This window comes from Eptesicus fuscus, chromosome 20 (genome assembly GCF_027574615.1).
Source record: "Eptesicus fuscus isolate TK198812 chromosome 20, DD_ASM_mEF_20220401, whole genome shotgun sequence".
In the NCBI taxonomy this organism is placed as follows: domain Eukaryota; kingdom Metazoa; phylum Chordata; class Mammalia; order Chiroptera; family Vespertilionidae; genus Eptesicus; species Eptesicus fuscus.
In genome coordinates, this window is record NC_072492.1 from 2,776,672 (window position 1) to 2,796,844 (window position 20,173).

The 20,173-nt window shown below is 39.9% G+C and overlaps 1 protein-coding gene across 2 annotated transcripts in view; it reads right to left on the reverse strand.

Moving 5' to 3' along the window:
* The window catches only part of AKAP10 (A-kinase anchoring protein 10), a 116,032-nt gene that overhangs the window by 37,097 nt on the left and 58,762 nt on the right, over positions 1–20,173 (reverse strand). For both annotated transcript variants that reach the window (XR_008554674.1, XM_008156205.3), the window contains exons 6-10: positions 12,359–12,443; positions 11,195–11,318; positions 9,700–9,836; positions 6,167–6,311; positions 3,156–3,329 (exon numbers count right to left, since the gene is read on the reverse strand). Coding sequence is in view for 1 of the 2 variants with exons in the window: in XM_008156205.3 (XP_008154427.1) it covers positions 3,156–3,329; positions 6,167–6,311; positions 9,700–9,836; positions 11,195–11,318; positions 12,359–12,443 (665 nt within the window). In the remaining variant the exon portion in view is untranslated. The remainder of the gene's footprint in view (positions 1–3,155; positions 3,330–6,166; positions 6,312–9,699; positions 9,837–11,194; positions 11,319–12,358; positions 12,444–20,173) is intronic.

Genomic DNA, 20,173 nt, shown 5'->3' on the forward strand with positions numbered 1-20,173 from the left:
GGATCAAAGGCCTAAAACTTAGAAGAAAACATAAGTGGCCATGGGAAGTGACTGTTCAATGGGCACGAGGTTTCCATTTGGGACAATGTAAAAGTCTGGAACCAGATAGTGGTGATGACTGCATAACACTGTGAACATTCAAAATGTCACTGAATGGCTAAGTTATGTTAAATGAATTTTACCTCAAAAAAAAAATTACTTGCATTTCTATACACTTATAATATGAATATGAAATTAAGAAAACAATTCCATTTATAATAGCATCAAAAAATAAACTATTTAGGAATGCTTTTTTTAGAATAAAAAACTTACACTTAAAAACTACAAAATATTGTTGAAAGAAATTAAAAGAGATTTGAGTAAGTGAGAAGATATCCATGTTCATGGACCAAAATATTTAATATTGTTAAGATGGTAATACCCCCAAATTAATCTATGAATCACTGCAATCTCGATCAGAATCTTTACTGGCTTCTTCATAGAAATGAACAAGCTGTTCCTAAAATTCAAATGGAAATAGGAGGATTCCAAATAGTCAAAACAATCTTGAAAAAGAAGAACTAAGTTGGAGGAATTTCACTTCCTGATTTCAAAAGTTATTACAAAGCAACAATAATTAAGACAGAGTTAAATAGTTATCAACTGATTTAGCCATTCTATTCCTACGTATAAACATGACAGAAATGAAAACATATATCCATACAAAAACTTGTATATGTATATATATAAAAGCCTAAGCAACCGTTGTGACCATTATGACTGGCTGGTAGCTATGAAACACACTGACCACCAGGGGGCAGACACTCAATGCAAGAGCTGCCCCCTGGTGGTCAGTGTGCACTCATAGCCAACCTCCCGTGGCCGGCCAACCTCCATGCCTCCCCCACCCCCGCCCTGACTGGCTGATGCAGATTGGCCCCGATCGCCGGCCAAGCCAAGGGACCCCACCCGTGCACGAATTTTGTGCACCGGGCCTCTAGTTATGAATAGCTAGAGGCCCGGTGCACAAAATTCGTGCACGGGTGTGTGTGTGTGTGTGTGTGTCCCTCAGCCCAGCATGCATCCTCTTCAATCTGGGACCCCTAGAGGGATGTCCAACTACCCTCTAACAATCCAGGACTGCTGGCTCCCAATTGCTCGCCTGCCTGCCTTCCTGATGGCCCCTAACCGCTTCCCCTGCCAGCCTGATTGACGCCTAACTGCTCCCCTGCCAGCTCCCCTGTTTGCCCCTAACTGCCCTCCCCTGCAGGCCTGGTCACCCCTAACTGCCCTCCCCTGCAGGCCTGGGTCTCCCCCAACTGCCCTTTCCTGCAGGCCCGGTCGCCCCCAACTTCCCTCCTCTACAGGCCTGGTCACCCCTAACTGCCCTCCCTTGCAGGCCTGGTCCCTCCCAACTACCCTCCCCTGCTGGCCTGATAGCCCCCAACTGCCCTCCCTTGCAGGCCTGGTGCCTCCCAACGGCCCTCCCCTGCTGGCCATCTTGTGTCCACATGGGGGCAGCCATCTTGTGTGTTGGAGTGATGGTCAATTTGCATATTACTCTTTTACTAGATAGGAGAGCCAAAGGTAAAAATACAACCCAAATATTCATCAATTGATGAATAAACAAAATGTGGCTGTGTCTGCATGATGGACTATAGTATGATTTAGCCATAATAAGGAATAAAATTTTTTACATGCTTAACAGGTTAAAACTTGAAAATACTATACTAAGAAAAAAACCACATTATGCTAAGTAAAAGAAGCTAGTCACAAAAGACCACATGTCATTTGGGTCCATTTATATGAAATATCTAGAATAAGCAAATCAATGGACACAGAGCAGTAGCCTGCAGAAATGGGAGATTTGGAGGGTGACAGTTTAAGGATACAAGGTTTTTTCCAGGGGGAAAACCATGTTCTAAAATGGATTGTGGTGACAGTTAAGCAACTCTGTAAATATACTAAATGCCATAGAATTATACAATGTAAATGGGTGAATTGTATGGTATATGAATTATATCTCAATAAATCTGTACACACACAAAAAAGAAAAATAAGACACACAGTTATAAAATGACAAGAACAGATCACACTAACCTAGGCCATCAAAAGTTGGATTGTAACCACCCTTGCAGGGGGAGGCTAGTGACCGGAAGGGGATATAAGAGAGTTTCTGACATACTGATAAAGTCCTGTTTCTTAATCTGGATGCTGGTTATGTGGGTAGTTCTGTCTATGAGAAGTCTTCAAACTGTATATAGTTATGATAGTGCTAAGTTTTCTGTATGTATATTACAAATGTAAAAATATATTTTACAGTTAACACCTAGGTCTTTAAAGTGCCTTAAAGCCCAAAACATTCCATCCAGCCTGTATGAAAAACAAAGTGGCAACCACATGCAGCAGGTTAGCTCCAAGGTAACCTTAAGAGCAGGGAAATGTACAAGGAGAGCCTGTTGATAGCAATAAAATAGTTCTGTTTTATAAATTAAGAAAATTTGTCCAAGGCCCAGTGTCAAAAATTCAAAGTATTAATTGTCAAAAGAGATGAAAAAATAATTATGCTATATTATTAAACTTGTGGTGAAAAACACTAGACAGGAAATAAGAGTTCTGGCTCTCCCACTTGTTGTGTGACTTCAATTAAAGCAGTTAACTTCTTAATACCTCTTTAGATCTCTTCTCTTGAGGAGAGATCTAATCACTTCCTGTGATTTTGGGGAGACTCAAGTAAGGTCTGATATATGAGAGCACTCAAAAACCAAACCAGAGATTAGGAAATATACAATAGCACTATAATTCAAATGAAATCAAAAGCTCTTCAGTGAAATACACTATAAGAAATCTAACAGTTTACTCAGTTATTTTATAAAATGCGTCCCAAACAATTGCATAAAGAGCTCTTCAGAGGCTATAAATGTGTATTATATTTTGTGATTATTGAAAGGAACAGCTAGTGTCAAGCAGGAAAATGGCCTGAGTGAAACAGCATGATACCTTACAATATAATATACACAAATACTTTGATTAGAATACATAGTAAGGAGGCTAATTTTATTTCACCTTTGTTTCTTCAACAACTTAAAACTTACAAATGGGATCTGTAACTGGTATTTAAAGGACAGGATTTGTACACCTTTCTTTTCTAATGGCAGAGGCAAAACGGTGAATACCTGAGATGCTGAGCTGTCAGAACCACCCTGGTGAGAGTCGTCAGGAGCACCAACAGAGCCATGAGCAGTCAGTGAAACATTCCCTCCCAGATATTCATCCCCTCGAACCGAATGGATGAGATCATTCAAATATTTATAATACAGATTGCTGGACAGAAAGCCAGGCAAAAACACCTGAAAGAAAGGACAAGCATTATTTTAAATGCTGTAATCAAATACAACTAAAATTCTATTTTTAAAACAAAATTTTACAAATGACTTTACTTCTCCTTTTTACACTCCAAGTAATATCCCTTTGTACAGAGTTTACACTGTAACTAAAATTACAACATGTATAATTTATATATTTTTTTCCGCCAAAAAACACTTTACTATGAAACTATTACATAGAATAGATATTTAGATTTCTGGGTGACCAGAAAATTGTCTAGGGAGTGGATATACATTGAAACTAGATTTTTCTGGTTTGTTATAAATACTAAAATTTTTGTGCATGTATATTGGTATTTATTTTTGAACTGATTTCCTTATGATAAATTACTAGGAGTGTGATTACTGAATTAAACAGTATGAACATTTTAGTTTTAATATACAGTATATGGGAAATTTACCCTTCAGAAGGATGTTGTCAATTGTTCCACTAGCAATATATCAAGGTATCTGTTTTTTTAAAAAAAATTGATTTTAAATTAAAAAAAAGAAAAAAAGAAAAACAGATAGAGGAAGGGTGAGAGAGAAAGAGAGAAACATTGATGTGGGGGAGAAACGATGATCGGCTGCCTCCCACAAGCACCCCTACTGGGGATCAAACTCAAAACCTGGGCACCGGAATCAAACCAGAATCCTTTCAATGCACAGAATGATGCTCAACCAACTCAGCCACCTTGGCCAGGGCAAGGTATCTGTTTTGACACAGGCTTTCAAACACCAGGTTGTGTTTTTCTTTTCGTTCTTTCTTTTTTTTAACCTTTAATTTAATTTATTTTTAATCCTCACCTGAGGATATTTTTCCACTGATTTTCAAAGAGAGAGAGAAAGACAGATAGAAACATCAATGTGAGAAAAAGAGCCCAGGCTGGGGAGGAGCCTGCAACCAAGGTATATGCCTTTCACCAGAATCTAACCTGGCACCCTTCAGTCCACAGGCTGATACTCTATCCACTGAGCCAAACTGGCTAGGGCCAGGTTATGTTTTTCAAATTATCTATACTAATAAAAAAGTAATATGCTAATTAGACCGGGAGACCTTCCGGACGTCCTTCCAGACAAAGCCATGGTGGCAGGGCCGAGGCATAGGCAGTTAGGGGTGAGCAGGCCGGTGGCGGCAGGGGGGGGGTGTCAGTTGGGGGCGAGCAGGCCGGGGGGGGAGGTGGGGGCAATCAGTCCGGCAGGGGTGGGCAGTTAGGGGTGATCAGGCCAGAAAGGGGGGTGGGAGGGACAGTTGGGGTTGATCAAGCCAGCAGGCAGAGTGGTTAGGGGTGATCAGGCAGGCAGGCAGGTGAACGGTTAGGAGCCAGCTGTCCCGGATTGCGAGAGGGTGCAGGCCGGGCTGAGGGACACCCCCCCGTGCACGAATTTCATGCACCAGGCCACTAATTGTTAAATAAATGTCTAATAACTATGGGTGTTTTTATTTGCATTTAAAAATTATGAAAGATAGCCCTAACCAGTTTGGCTCAGTGGACAGAGCGTCGGCCTGCGGAATGAAGGGTCCCAGGTTCGATTCCGGTCAAGGGCATGTACCTTGGTTGCAGGCACATTCCCAGTAGGGAGTATGCAGGAGGCAGCTGATCGATGCTTCTCTCTCATCGATGTTTCTAACTCTCTATCCCTCTCCCTTCCTCCCTGCAAAAAAATCAATAAAATATATTTTTAAAAAATTATGAAAGATGCTGAGTAAGTTCCCATGTTTATTACTGGCAGTTGCTATTACCAACTTTTCCTGCACAGCACTTAGCACGGCTGTAAGCATTTATGTCTGTGTGTAGTTGTGTCTTTTCTTAGAGCCCTGGGAGGGCAGAAACCATGCTTCTTTTGTCTACCACTCTAACACCAACAGCCAGCACGGAACTACGCAAAGCACTGGCGAATGAATCACCTCTGCCTTTTCTCCATTTATCTACTTGATTCATTAAATTAGTTTAAGTTCTTTACATACACATACATATTTAGTAAGAAATTTTTTTTAGATTTTGTTTTTCTCTCTCGTTTTAAAATGTAATGCAGACCTGAAACATTTCCTTTAAGATCAGAAAGAGTATAATTTTAAACATGAAAAAATTATTTTCCCAGGCCAATAGCTGATACTCTATTCAGTTTATCACTAGCTTTTCAATGATTTGATTTTTATATTGAACTCTTCCCTATCCCAGAATTCCCTTGTTATGTGGGTACTATGTTACAGTACGTACTTAAACCCTTCCACCTAGATACACATGACATACACATGATAACCTAACTTCATGGGCTTCTCCTGGACTCTGCAATTCCTGGCAAAAGCTGCTCTAGTTATTGGAAGAATAAATCATTCACAAATTCTAATACTTCACTGTTAATAAGCTACCACTAATACCCTAATTAATGATCATGATACTACACAAAACTAATGCTCCAACCCTGTTGAGGGATATTGGTGAAATATTTGGATCTTTCCTAAGCTAACTTTGCCCAATTCTGATATCTAATTAATAAGCACTTTATTCATATACACCTTACCTCATTTTTATCCTCAAAATAACTTTAAGGTAAGTTTCTATTACCCATAACATTCCCATTTCACAGATGAGGCAAATGGATTCAAAGAACTTCATTAACTGCCTGAAGCTACTCAGCCTGTCAAGATGAAGATTAATACATACCGAATCTGATTCAAAGACTCTGCTCTTAATCGCTATGCTGCACTACTTCAATTTTCGACTGTCCTGTTGCGTATTGTTTTTCCCATGCTCTATTTTCTGGGTTCCGACAGTAAAAACTTCTTATAGGTTAATACTTTTGATGTTCTTGGTTACCTTCTCCATGGTTGTCCACGCCTGACGTAATGGAGTTGTAAAACAGTTGGGGAGTGGCCCACCTTCCCTGCAGATATTAGATTCAATTTCTAATCTTACAATATCATCAAATCCAAGAGGATGTGTGGCCTGCAGGGAGAAGTACCTATGATAGAAAGACAGCCAAAGTAAAACCAAATTCCAAAGCAAATACAAGCAACTTCTAACACCTACACCAGAGAATCTTCTGAAGGTACTTGATTCAGCCTGCAGACCTGGTACTATCACGGCCTTGCTGCAACTGTTATCTCCATTCCCCAAAGATATCTGAGTCAACTTGCTACCTCCCTATCTGCCTTCCATCCTACTTGGCTCTTGTTTAAGATTTTCAAGGGCCAGGCTACAACTGAGGCAAAGAAATCAATCAATCACACATCCTATATATCCTATATAACAAAGAGGTAATATGCAAATTGACCATCACTCCAACACACAAGATGGCCACCCTGATGTGGTCAAAGATGGCCATCCCCATGTGGACACAAGATGGTCACCCCAAGATGGCTGGCAGGGGAGGACAGTTAGGGGCAATCGGGCCAGCAGGGGAGCAGTTAGGTGTCGATCAGGCTAGCAGGGGAGTGGTTAGGGGGTGATCAGGCTGGCAGACAGAAGTGGTTAGGGGCAATCAGGCAGGCAGGCAGGCAGGCGAGTGTTTGGGAGCCAGCAGTCCTGGATTGTGAGAGAGGTCCCAGATTGGAGAGGGTGCAGGCTGGGCTGAGGGACACACACACACACCTCCTCCACGCCTAGTGCACGAATTTTGTGCACTAGGCCTCTAGTATTTAATAGGAACCTATGTTCTATTCAGCACTTCATAGAAAGAAATGGATTGAAAGAGGGTAAGACACTGTCATTTCTTCTAGAAACAGAGCAGAAAAAAATCCCTGCACATGATTTAATGAGAACACACCATCGTAACTAGGAGGCATACGTAATTTACCTGTAGGAATTCAAACAAAATAGTACTGAGGTTAAAGTGGATGTATTTGATGTATTTGGATGAATAATAGGACTGCTGATGATTTGGTATATAAGGGAAAAGTAGTAATCAATATTCTCAAATATATTTTTTTAAATCTTCCTCTGAATGAATATTTTTTTAAATCTTCCTCTGAATGAATATTTTTCCCATTGATTTTCGAACAGAGTGGAAGGAAGGAGGGGAGGGGAGGAGAGAGAGAGAGAGAGAGACATAGATGAGAGAAACACATTGGCTGCCTCCCCATGTGCCCCAAGTAGGGCCGGGTATTGAACCCTTTGGTCTAAGGACTGACACTCTAACCACTGAGCAACCAGCCAGGGCTCAAAGATTAAAAAAAAAAATCCTCACCTGAGAATATTTTTTCCATTGAGGTTTAGAGAGTGGAAGGGAGAGGGAGGGACAGAGAGAGACATTGATGTGAGAGAAACACATCAATTGGCTGCCACCCATATGCCCCCCACCAGGGCCAGGAACCTGCAACCAAGATACATGCCCTTTACTGGAATTGAGCCTGGGACCCTTCAGTCTACAGGCTCTATCCACTGAGCAAAACTGGCTAGGGCCAAAGCCTTTTTAAAAATCCTCACCCAAGGATATGTTTTTATTGATTTTCAGAGAGAAAGAAAGGCGGGGGGTGTGAGAGAGAAACACCAACTGCTGCCTCTCACACACGCCCTGATTGGGGATGGAACCTGCAACCTAGGTATGTGCCCTGACCAGGAATTGAACCCTCAACCTTTTGATGTACGGGATGATGCTCCAACCAACTGAGTCAATAACTCAAAGATTTTTAACTTAACAGGACATAATGCAACTGGTGTTCTGGAAAGCTTATTATAAAGTGGATACTAAATAAAAACATTAAGGGAGAAAAACATATATAGGGTATCCCAAAAGAACGTATACACACACTGTGAATAATTATAAAGGTAGTGTTTATTAAAATAAACTTCATTTGCAAAATTGAGCTATCAGCTTTCAAGTGAGTACACTTTTTTGGGGGATACCTTGTTATGTTCCCTTCCAAGCATTCTAGAGATGTCTAACTCCTGTCTGTAATACAAATACAGAAAGACTGATGATGCATGATTATGATGATGCATAAATAAGATATAAAACAAACAAGTTGGGACTGTAAGTCATATTTGGCACAACAAACTTGCCAAAATGACAGTGCAGCGGGATACGAACTAGTAACCTTCACTTAGAAATGGCTCCTAAAGTGAGAATGGGATCCAGTGGGAAAACAGGGTCTCTGCTCCATGTGGGACTGAGTTCCAGCCAGTGCTTGCTAGTGCACTCTCCTGCTCCAGCATACAGAAAACGCTTCTTTTTTGTTATCAGTGTTTTCTTAACAAAAAGCAAGTCTTCCGTCTTATAACAAGTTCATCAATATTCTCCATGATTTGAATTTTGGGGCACCCCAGACTAAATTTCTAAATGTAAACACCTGCTGTTTCTATGACCATATAACAGTTTCCTACATAATATTTTCCACAAATATACTAAAATAACACTGCACAAGCACAAAGCATTGCATTCCAGTCCAAGTGCAGCCACTAACTTACCCTGTGACTTTGAGAAAGTCACTACCCCTGGACCTTAACTTTCTTATCTGCAAAATAGGAAAATCAGACTTGATCCTTAATAAGGCTATTCATTAGAGTCATCTGGGGTGTTTTCTAAAGCTAAAGCTTCCTAGGTCACACCTCAAACCTGCTGAGTCGGTATCTCAGAGAGGACTAGAAACCTATCTTAAATCAGCTGCTGGGCAATTCCTAGGGATCCAGATGCTCTCAGTTCCTTCCAACCCTGACATCCATGGATTCTTCTCTACCCTCAAGTTATCCTTAGCACTTGCTTCTGGATACAAATAACACATTACTTTTCTTTACAAAATAAGAAAAGTTCTGTGAAGCTGGCCACAGCTTTATCACTTGCCTGATGTTTTCAATTCTGTTCACTGTAAGATTGTGCCACCCTCTGCTTTTCAGTGAAGACTAATGAAGAACTATTATTCACTGAATAGTTAAACGGGCCGAGCAGATTTGCACCAGAAATTATGATACATCCATACACAGATATATAGGACCCTTTACAATATATTCTAATTACTTGCATCTTTAATATTCCTTACCCAAGCTTCAATTACCAAACTTGTTTCCTGAAAGTGCTTCATTCTGCAAATTTCCATGTCTCTGCTTGTGCCTCTGTCCAGGATGTTCTTGTCTGCCTTCTCTGGCTAGCAAAGTTCAATTCATTCTTCAGAACCCATTTTAAATCTTTCTTCTGTGGAACCCTCCCTGAACTACACACCACTGTCCTGCCTGCCACACACAAACCTCCCCTCTTCTCTAGCAGAAAGTTTTATTCCAAGAACCTCCAAAACTTTACACACACCATATGAAAAGCAGTTTGTATGCTGCTGCCTGTGAGTTCCTTGAAGCAGAGATTGAGTTTATGCATCTTTATTTCTGAAGTGCATATCAAATCCTTAGTAAATAAAACTCACTTGTCATATAAAATCATGGCATCATTTTGTGCCTCCTGTCCATCATACTGGCCCTTCTTGGCAGCAAGCTGAGACTGGAAGTTATCTGCTGCCAACCAGAACTGCAAGACATTCACCGCATCTTCTTTTTCCATGTACTAGGAAGGAAAAACACAAAAGAGGAAAATGAGACTATAAACAGATTTCACTTACCATCCCTAATTTATAAGCCCTAACTATTAATATATAGGATATAAGTAACAAAACAAAACAAACACAAAAACCTAACAGGTACATTTGCTCAGTTAATGCCAGTCAGCAATGTACAGTCATTTACATTGATAGAAAAGTTTAAAAACATTCTTTTAGAGGGGGTAAAAAACAAAAAAACTAATAAAAACACAACTAGTACACAGCTGGATGCAGTGTTAGTGCACCGGAGTGAAAATTACAGTAAGGCGCAATAGTGGTTCCTCACTGGCAAACATGCGAAGAGTAAAGTAACCAGACCAAATCTTTTATACTTGATCATTTCCATCACTCCATGCAGCCACATTAACCTGAATAAATGCTGACTTAGCCCTGGCTGGTGGTGCTCAGTGGTCAGAGCATTGGCCCTTGCACCAGAGGGTCACAAATACAATTCCCGGTCAAGGGAATCCACCTGGTTACAAGTTCGATCCCTGGCCCACGGGGGAAAGGGCGGGGTGGGGGGTGGGGGGGAGAAGGCAACCAATTGATGTGTTTCTCTCAAATGGATGTTGCTCTCCCTCCTTCTCTCTCCCTCCCCCCCTCCTTTCCACTCTCTCTAAAAATCAATGGATAAAATATCCTCAGGTGAGGAATAACAAAAATAATGCTCACTTCAACTGTGGCAAACAGAGGCAGTGGAAAAAAATCATTCTTGTGAAGAGACAGGATGCAAGTGTGTATTTCAGTTACTGCTTTGTGAGACTGGGGATCCTCTTATCTCTACTTAATAGTCATGTGCTGTGCAACAAAAGATTTCATTTTCTGAAGCCTACAAATACAATTACACTAAAATGTACACCTCAAAGACATTAATACACTCACTGCTTTTTGCAAATGCTTTCCTGGGCAATCCTATGAAGTGGCTAAAGCAAAGGTAGTACATGTATTTTTCCTTCCTAGTGGCTAAAGCAAAGGAAAAAAACTTATGACTTTTCTTTCTCTCTTCTGAAGTCTGATCTGAAAATATTTGCACACTGGGATCAAGTATCAATCTCTGTGATTTTAAAACAACTACAAATAATTTAAAATAAACATTCTCTTAATTCAATTTTTCTAAATTAGAGTTATTTTACATTGCATTTTCATGGCCTCTCTTTAATCTGACTAATATGTCATTAAAGCTCTCTTGTCACCACATACACCTTAAAACAATAATCCAATTATTTAAATCCAGCTATGTTATTTTCTATATACAGGGCCCCAGCATTTACAGTTTAGAGGCTGAAATGCTCTAACAGAGTATGAGAGGAAACGCAGACTTTACCTCAGAGAAATAAAAGAGGGCTGACTCACAGAAGAGAATGTCAGCCAGGTAAACAGTTCCACTGGTCAGCACTTCAATCTGGTATTTACAGAAATGGTGACTTCGCAGAAACTCACTAAAGTGCCTGCACATGGACAAAAAGGGACACTTTGAGGGAACGACCAAGGGAAAGAACTTATTAGGGAAAAATACACTCGTTCCACATTGTGCCTGTTTTATCTTAAGAGCCTCGGTCAGCAATACCTCCCTTCCCATGGTGCTGTTCCCGACTCCCCTACTTCTGATGGACTCTGTAGCTTCCATCTGATTCTCAACACACGTGTAACAAAAGAACATGCCCTATTTCTCCTATTAAGCTGTAACTTCCTTGCACAAAGTACCAATTTTCACAAATGCTGAATGAATATGTAGGTTCTTTTTAAGGGTATGAAGCAGTAATTAATAAAAAGAAAAAAAAAAACCTTTGGAGGCAGTTTTAACAAATCTATATGGATTTAGCATTATGGCATACATTAACCTTAAAGCATGCACTAACAAATTAGAATATCCATCTGAAGACATGCATTATTTAAATAAACAAACCAATTCTAATAGTCACAATCACCCCCAAATGACTTTAGAATTAAAAACAAATTATTTTAACTTAGGAGGTATTAACATTAAAAATGAAATTTGTTTTATTTATTTTTATATTTTATTTACCAATGTCATGCCAATAAACTTAATGAAATAAAAATGTTAAAATAAAACAAAATATAAAAAAGAATACAAGAACAGTCCATTAGCCTGAATACCTAATTGTGGCAAACTAATACTCTACATTGCATTTCCAAGTTAACTTGTTAGTCACTTTAATTACTTGTAAAACAAAATACATTTTTACAAGGAGTTTCTTTTAAATATGTTCCCAATTTTAAAGGAATCCTCAGTCTTTTTATATCAATTGTATCAATAACAACAAATCAGTGAAGTAAAAGTTTTATTTTTAATAGAATTCACAATTTACTTGTTTAAAAAATCCATTAAAGTATGCCTATAAGATCCTGTAAACAATCAAAATACTTAAATCCTCAAAGATAGTTTGTTTTTAGTTGTGTGAAGGCCATTCCAACACTAAACCCAAATTCTCAAGAATGCAAAATGTGAAAGTACGACATAACTTACTCTTGCTCCATTGCACTAAAGACTACGGACTGTGCCAAAATGAAACAGTTGGGGTCCACCTGCCCATCTTCTCCACAAATCTTAGCTGAAAAAGAAATGGTAAATAATTCAATTTCTATTAAATCCAAATGCACACATTTGTGAATCGAAGTAGGAAATGACTGTAAAGGCATATAAATTAGGTTTTATAAGGAACTAAGAGAAAATACAGGTGAATAGCTGATCTTGAGGTAGAGGTCTTTCTAAAGCATATAGGTATATATGCAAAAGCAGAAACCAAGATTTAACATAAGCTTAATTCTATACATTAAAACACCCCCCCAAAAAAAACAAAATAAAAAGGCAAATTAGGGGGCAAATTTGTAGCATGTATAACAGGTTCTTCTCTGTATAAAAGAGTATCACTCATCTATCAAGACATTTCTTTTACAAATTAATAAAAAACATCTCAAAAGGAAAACTGAGCAAAGGACATGAAAAGACAATTCACAAAGAACAAATATAAAAGGGGCAATATGGAACGATATGGATGCACACTAGTAATTAAATAAATATAGTTACAGATTAAAATAAGAAGGCACTCCAACTTTTGTCTAGAAAACAGGCACAAAAGTGTTTTAATAATCCATATATTTAATTGCTTATGTACATATGTTTTAGCAAAGGCATGGGAAAAGGAACACCAGTGCTAGTAGGAATATAAACTGGTGTGTGTTTCTGGAAGGCCATTTGACAATTTCTAGCATAAGCTTTAAAAATGAACATACCGTTCCAATCAGCAATTTCATTTCTAGAACTGTAACACAAAATTACAGATTTGTGGAAAGATTTATCTACAAAACAGTTTATTAATAAACAAATGGGACTAAAAAGTTTTTACACAGCAAAGGAAAACACCAACAAAATAAAAAGACAACCCACTGAGTGGGAGAACATACCGTATTCACCAATGATACTTCTGATAAGGGGTTAATATTCACAATTTAAAAAGAACTTATAAAACTCAAAACCAAAAACCAAACAATCCAACTAAAAATGGGCAAAGGGACTGGAATACACTTCTCCAAAGAGGATATACGGAGAACCAAGATGGCGAGTAGGTAAATGCTGGTACTTGCATCTTCAGACAACCACATAGAAATTACAACTAAAATACAGAAAAACCATCATTCAGAACTGCCTGAAAGCTGGCTGAATGAAAGTCCTACAACGTGAGAGGTAAAGATGGAAGGACATAGAGACTGGTAGGAGGGGTGGAGGCACGAAAGCAGCTGGTCCAACATCCACGTGTGGCATGGTTTTAATCAGAGGGATATCACCGCTGTGGAGGCCTCCTGTGAGAAGCAAGAGGTCCCAGCCCCACACCAGACCCCAGCCCAGGGTTCTAGAGCTAGGAAGAGAAGTCCCCATAACTCTGGTTGTAAAAACTAGCAAGGATTGTGACTGAGTGACATGGAGGCTCTTGGAGACCCAGGCAGTTCCTCTTAAAGGGTCATGCACAATTTTACACTGTCCTGCTTGCTTTGAGCTCCATAGCCAGGTGCCAGCATTGGGGGAACCAGGGAAATATGGGGAGGAACTGGATTGTTGGGATAGAAGCAGGAACTTGGGGGTGGCTTTTTTTCAGACGGGGGTGCTCGTGGGGGTCATTGTTCCTGTGCTGGCACCTTCTTCGTCACAGAGCTGACTGGCAGCCATATCTGAGTTTCCATCAGCATGGCCCACACTGTTTATTCTGCCCTGGTGATTCCCTGAGACCCTGCCACATCCAACCTGCAGCCCCACCCAAACTGTTTGCAGCTTCCATATGAATGGCCTGTCCTGGCTTAGGACTTTCCTAAAATCTCGTAAACAAGCAGCAACTTGCATCAGCATGCCCAAGACCCAGCACTAGCACCAGCCTGCCTTGCTTCACAGCTGGGCCTCACCCAGGCACTTCCAAACCCAATACAAGTAGCAGTCATCTGCAGATTGCTGGGTAGCTCCTGCAGGGTGGCCCCAGGCAGTGATTGATTTTGCACCTCCCAGTAGGTCCTAGAGCCAGTGAACCCGGTGGACAGCTTCAGACCACACCATACAACTCTACACAGCCACAGCAACACACTCAGTGAGTACCAAAGCCCCACTGAAGCAAGTCCTGCTCCAAAGGGTTGTCTCCTGCACAGCAGTTCTCCCACTGTAGTTGCAGCTGGTCTGCAGCCAATTGGCCTGGAGGTCAATTCTTCCCAGTGACACTAACAGCAATCAAGGCTCAACTACAAGACTGTGCACACAGCCCACACAGGGGCTAGAGTGCCCAGCTCAGGTGACTGGGGAGCTGAGCCACTGGGCCCTAAAGGACACCTATTGCACAAGGCCACTCTACCAATTCTATTGATATAATTTTACTAAACACAGCTGATGATCTAATATATAGAAACAAACACGGGGAATCAGCCAAAATGTGGAGACAAAGAAATAGGTCACAAATGAAAGAATGGAAGAAATCTCCAGAAAGAGAAATAAATGAAATGGAAACAAGTAAAATACTGGATACAGAGTTCAAAACAATAGTTATAAGGTTGCTCAAGGATCTTAATGAGAGCTTCAAGGGACTTAGTGAGACTTTCAAGGATCTTAGTGAGAGTGTCAAAGATATGAAAAAGGACCAGTAGAAATTAAACTTATACCAACTGAAATAAAGAGTAATTTACAGGGATTAAACAGTAGAGGATTCTGAGAAGCAAATCAACAATTTGGAATATGAGGAAGAAAAACACCCAACCAGAGGAACAAAAAGAAAAAAAGAATCCAAAAATATAAAGATAGTGTAAGGAGGCCATGGGATAACTTCAAGTGTACCAACTTTCACATTATGGGGGTGCCAGAAAGAGAAGAGAGAGCACAAGATATTAAAAACCTATTTGAAGAAATAATGAGCCTGGCCGGTGTGGCTCAGTGGTTGAGCGTCGAGGAGGTCATGGTTCGATTCCTGGTCAGGGCACATGCCCAGGTTGCGGGCTCGATTCCCAATGTAAGGTGTGCAGGAGGCAGATGATCTATGATTCTCTCTCATCACTGATGTTTCTATCTCTCTCCCTCCCTCCCCCTTCCTCTCTGAAATCAATATATTAAAAAAATAAATAAAAAAGAATGAATGACAGAAAACTTTCCCTACCTGGTGAAAGAAATAGACTTACAAGTTCATAAAGCCCAGAGAGTTCCAAACCAGAGGAACCCAAAGAGGCCCACACCAAGACACAGTACAATTAAAATGCCCAGGGTTAAAGACAAAGAGAGCAAGAGGGAAAAGCAGTTAGTTACCTACAAGGGAGTACCCATATGGCTGTCAGCTGATTTCTCAACAGAAACTTTGCAGGCCAGAAGGGAGTGGCAAGAAATATTCAAAGTGATGAGAAGCAAGAACCAAAGACCTACAACCAAGATTTCTCTACCCAGCAAAGCTATTATTCAGAATTGAAGGTCAGATAAAGAGCTTCACAGAAAAGAAAAAGCTAAAGGAGTTCATCATCACCAAACCAGTATTACATGAAATGTTGAAGAGCAAGAAGAGCAAGAAGAGAAAGAAGAAATATGAACAATAAAATGGCAATAAATACATATCTATCAATTGAATCTAAAAGTCAAAATAAACAAACAAGGAAAATAAATGGATGAATGAAATAGAACCAGAGGCATGGAAACATGGAGCAGATTAATGAATCTCAGAGGGTAGGGGGTAGCGGGGTGGGGAGAGATTAACCAAAGAGCTTATATGCATAAATGCATTACCTAAGGACACAGACAATAAGGTGGTGAAGGCCTGGGATGGGATAGGAACCATGTGGAGAGAGACACTGGGGGGAAAAATGGGGACATCTATAATACCTTAAACAATAAAGATTAAAAAAAAAGAAGATATACAAATGACCAATAGACATATGAAAAGATGCTCAATGTCACTAATCATCAGAGAAATGCAAATTAAAACTACAATGAGATGTCACCTCCCATTCATCAATAAACCAACAAAAACAAGTGTTGGTGAAGATGTGGAGAAAAGGGATCACTTGTGCCCTGTTGGTGGGAATGCCGACTGGTGTACCCACAGTAAACAGAGATAACTCAAAAAATTAAAAATGGAACTGCCTTATGACACAACGATTCTACTTCTAGAAATATATCCGAAGAAACCCAAAACACTAATTTGAAAGATCATATGCACCCCTATGTTTACTGCATCGTTATTTACAGTAGCCAAGATTGGGAAGCAGCCCAAGTGTCTAGCAGTGAAGGAGTGTGTAAAAAAGTTGTGGTACATTTACACAATGGAATACTAATTGGCTGTTAAAAAAAAGAAAATCTTACTCTTTGTGACAGCATGGATGGACCTGGAGAGCATTATGCTAAATGAAATAAGCCAGTCAGAGAAAGACAAGTACCACATCATCTCACTCATATGTGGAATCTAATGAACAAAATAAACTGACAGACAAAATAGAAACAGACTCATAGACAGAGAAAAGACTGACAGCTGTCAGAGGGGAGGGGGTTGCAGGGCTGGCTGAAAAAGGTGAAGGTGATAAGGGGAAGAAAAACACACCCTCATAGACACAGACAGCATGGTGATTACCAGAGGGAAAGGAGGATGGGGAGGTACAAGACGGCATAGAGCAGATACATGGTGATGGAAGGATACTTGACTTGGGGTGTTGAACACATAATATACAGATGTGTTGTAGAATTGTGCACCTGAAACCTATATAATTTTACTAACCAATGTCACCCCAATAAATTCAATAAAAAGCTTATCAAAATGTTATTCAATTGAAATTTAAAAACATAAAATATGCTAACATTAGGAACTGCCTAAATAAACTGTAGCACATCAATAACCTGGTTAGCTAACTATTAAACATGGCTAAAAAAACCCCATACAACCATGATGGCTGGTTTCACTTTAAGTTCATGACGTCAGTGGAACCTAAATGAAACCCAACGATTGTACTACAGTTTCCTGGTCCATTTACTCTCATATTCTCCTAGAGCAGGCGTCCTCAAACTACGGCCTGTGGGCCACATGCGGGTGTTTTTGCCGTTTTGTTTTTTTACTTCAAAATAAGATATGTGCAGTGTGCATAGGAATTTGTTCATAGTTTTTTTTAACTATAGTCCGGCCCTCCAACGGTCTGAGGGACAGTGAACTGGCCCCTGTTTAAAAAGTTTGAGGACCCCTGTCCTAGACAATACAGAGCATACCTTACCCTCTCTCCTTAAATGTCTTAACACCTCTTCTTCTATTCTCTTTGTTAATGACTTTGCTTCCTACTTCACTAAGAAAACAGAAGCAATCAGAAAAATTATTTCTATCACTTCTCACCACATCTATCAACCAATCTGCACCTCCACCAGTCTGTCCTGTTACTACAGATATACTGTCCTCACTCCTATTTGAGTAACTTTATTTGAGCACTGGATCTCATCCTCTTCTGCTTTTCCAAGACTTCTTTCCTACAGCAACTGTCCCCCTTTTCTCTTGCATCAAAATTTTCTTCGTTATTGCCTTATTCTCACCAGCTATATACAGTGTACACTTGTTTGTATGCTATCATACATCTTATATGTTTATAATATGTCACCTTAAAAACAAAAAACAAAAACCATTGTTCCTTGGCTTAACATCCCCTTTCAGCTCATCTTTAAAGCAAAATGCCTCATAAGAGTTGCCCATACTTGCTATCTTCATTCTTCCTCCCATTCTCTCTGAAGCTCCTCCAATTAAGTTTTTGCCCCTAAAGGTCCACTCTAATTAAGATGACCAGTGGCCCAGTTGCCCACAGGGTTGCCAAATCCATTCCATTCCCACTATTCATCTTACTTAACTTATCAGCATGATTTAACACCTTTGATCACTCCCTTTTCCCCTAAAACATTTTTCACTTGACTTCCAGAAAAAACTTCTCTCTTGATACTAATGGCTAGTCCCTTTGCTAGTTCTTCCTCACCTCACAGACTCTAAATGTTAGGCCTGTCCCAGAATATGGTCCTTAGACCTCTTGTCTTCACTCATTACACTCAGTCCGATGGTAATCCAGTTTCATGACTCTGAACCCATCTATATGCTGATACTTTCAAACATATATCTCCACATCCTTGACCTCTCTCATGAACTCCTAATGTTGATGTCCCACTGCCTACTGGGCATTCGCCATTTGGATGTCTAAAACCCAAACTCCTGATTTTCCCCACATCTTATAAATGGCAACTCCACTCTCCCAGGTATTCAGTCATGCTTGATTTGTTCTTTCCTCTCACACTACTCACTTCCAAACTAATAGCAAATTCAGTCAACTGTACCTTCAAAGTATTTTTTAAATTCTACAATTTGCCTGACTCGTGTGCTCAGTGGTTAGAGCGTCAGCCTATTCACTGAAAGGTTGGGGGTTCGATTATCGGTCAAGGACACATACCTGGGTTTCGGGTTCACTACCCATTCCCACTCCCTCTCCTTCCCATTGAGGCTTGTGCAGGAGGCAACTAGTCATATCTCTCCCTCTCCCCTCCACTCTCTCTGAAAAGCAATGGAAAAAATATCTTCAGGTGAGGATAACAAAATAATAATAAAAATATTCAACAACCTCAGGGATTTGTGGAAAATGGAAGAGGCTGTGGTAGTATAGTTTTTTTTGTGTGTGTGTTTTTTAAAAAATATATATTTTATTGATTTTTTACAGAGAGAAAGAGAGAGGGATAGAGAGAGTTAGAAACATCGATGAGAGAGAAACATCGATCAGCTGCCTCCTGCACACCCCCTACTGGGGATGTGCCCGCAACCAAGGTACATGCCCTTGACTGGAATCGAACCTGGGACCCTTGAGTCCGCAGGCCGATGCTCTATCCACTGAGCCAAACCGGTTTCGGCGGTAGTATAGTTTTGGGGTTATTCTGAATCACCACATAAAGACAGAGTAATTAGATAGCAACACCAAAAACTCACTGATAACATTTACAATAAAACTAGGCCAGTGCAACACAGAATAATAATAGCTAAAGTGGAGACTTCTTCAAATGGTAACTTAAAATACAGCTATATTATAATATTCCACCTGAAATAGGAGACAAATAATTAGGATTTAGAAAAATGAATTTCAAGAAGTTAAAGTGACTCTATAAAGATATATATGTAATTAACATCTAAAAATGCATAACAGACATTGGATGGACACTTTCTCAGAACCCTTGATCCTTCAGAAGATGTTTCCCCTCATGGGATTACATCATTAATTTGATAAAGTTTAAGAGAAGAAAAATTAGAATTGCAATGACATTTTACTTCAAATGTTTTACTTGGCTCAAAACTCCTTCCTTTTCTCCCTACTCCAGCCTGGTTATCAGTTGGTACAAACAAACCTCCTTAGGAATCACTAGCCAACCAATCCCTTAAACAGTCCAATTCTAATCAGCTAAGGCACCCCAGTTGTATTATTAGAAAAAGTCAGTCTAGGGAAGTCTGGAAGATGGTAGCAACAAATTCCTTCATAAAAACAGACAAAGGAACTACACAAAAAAACCAAAATGCCATGACAACTCTGCAATAAAACTGGGTGAAAATCCCAAAATATAAGCAGATAAGGACAAATCACCAAGAGTCATTAAGACCTGTGCTAGGGGTATCTGTTTGGGAGAAAGAAAGGGGACAAAATGGGGGCATCTGATGGACCCCAAAATAGCCATCAGTTGTTCACTAGAAAGTATGGTGGGCCAAGTAAGAGCCACAGCTGAGACTGGAGGAGGTGTTGCTATTTCCAAAAATGAGTGAGTACAAAGGACTTGCAG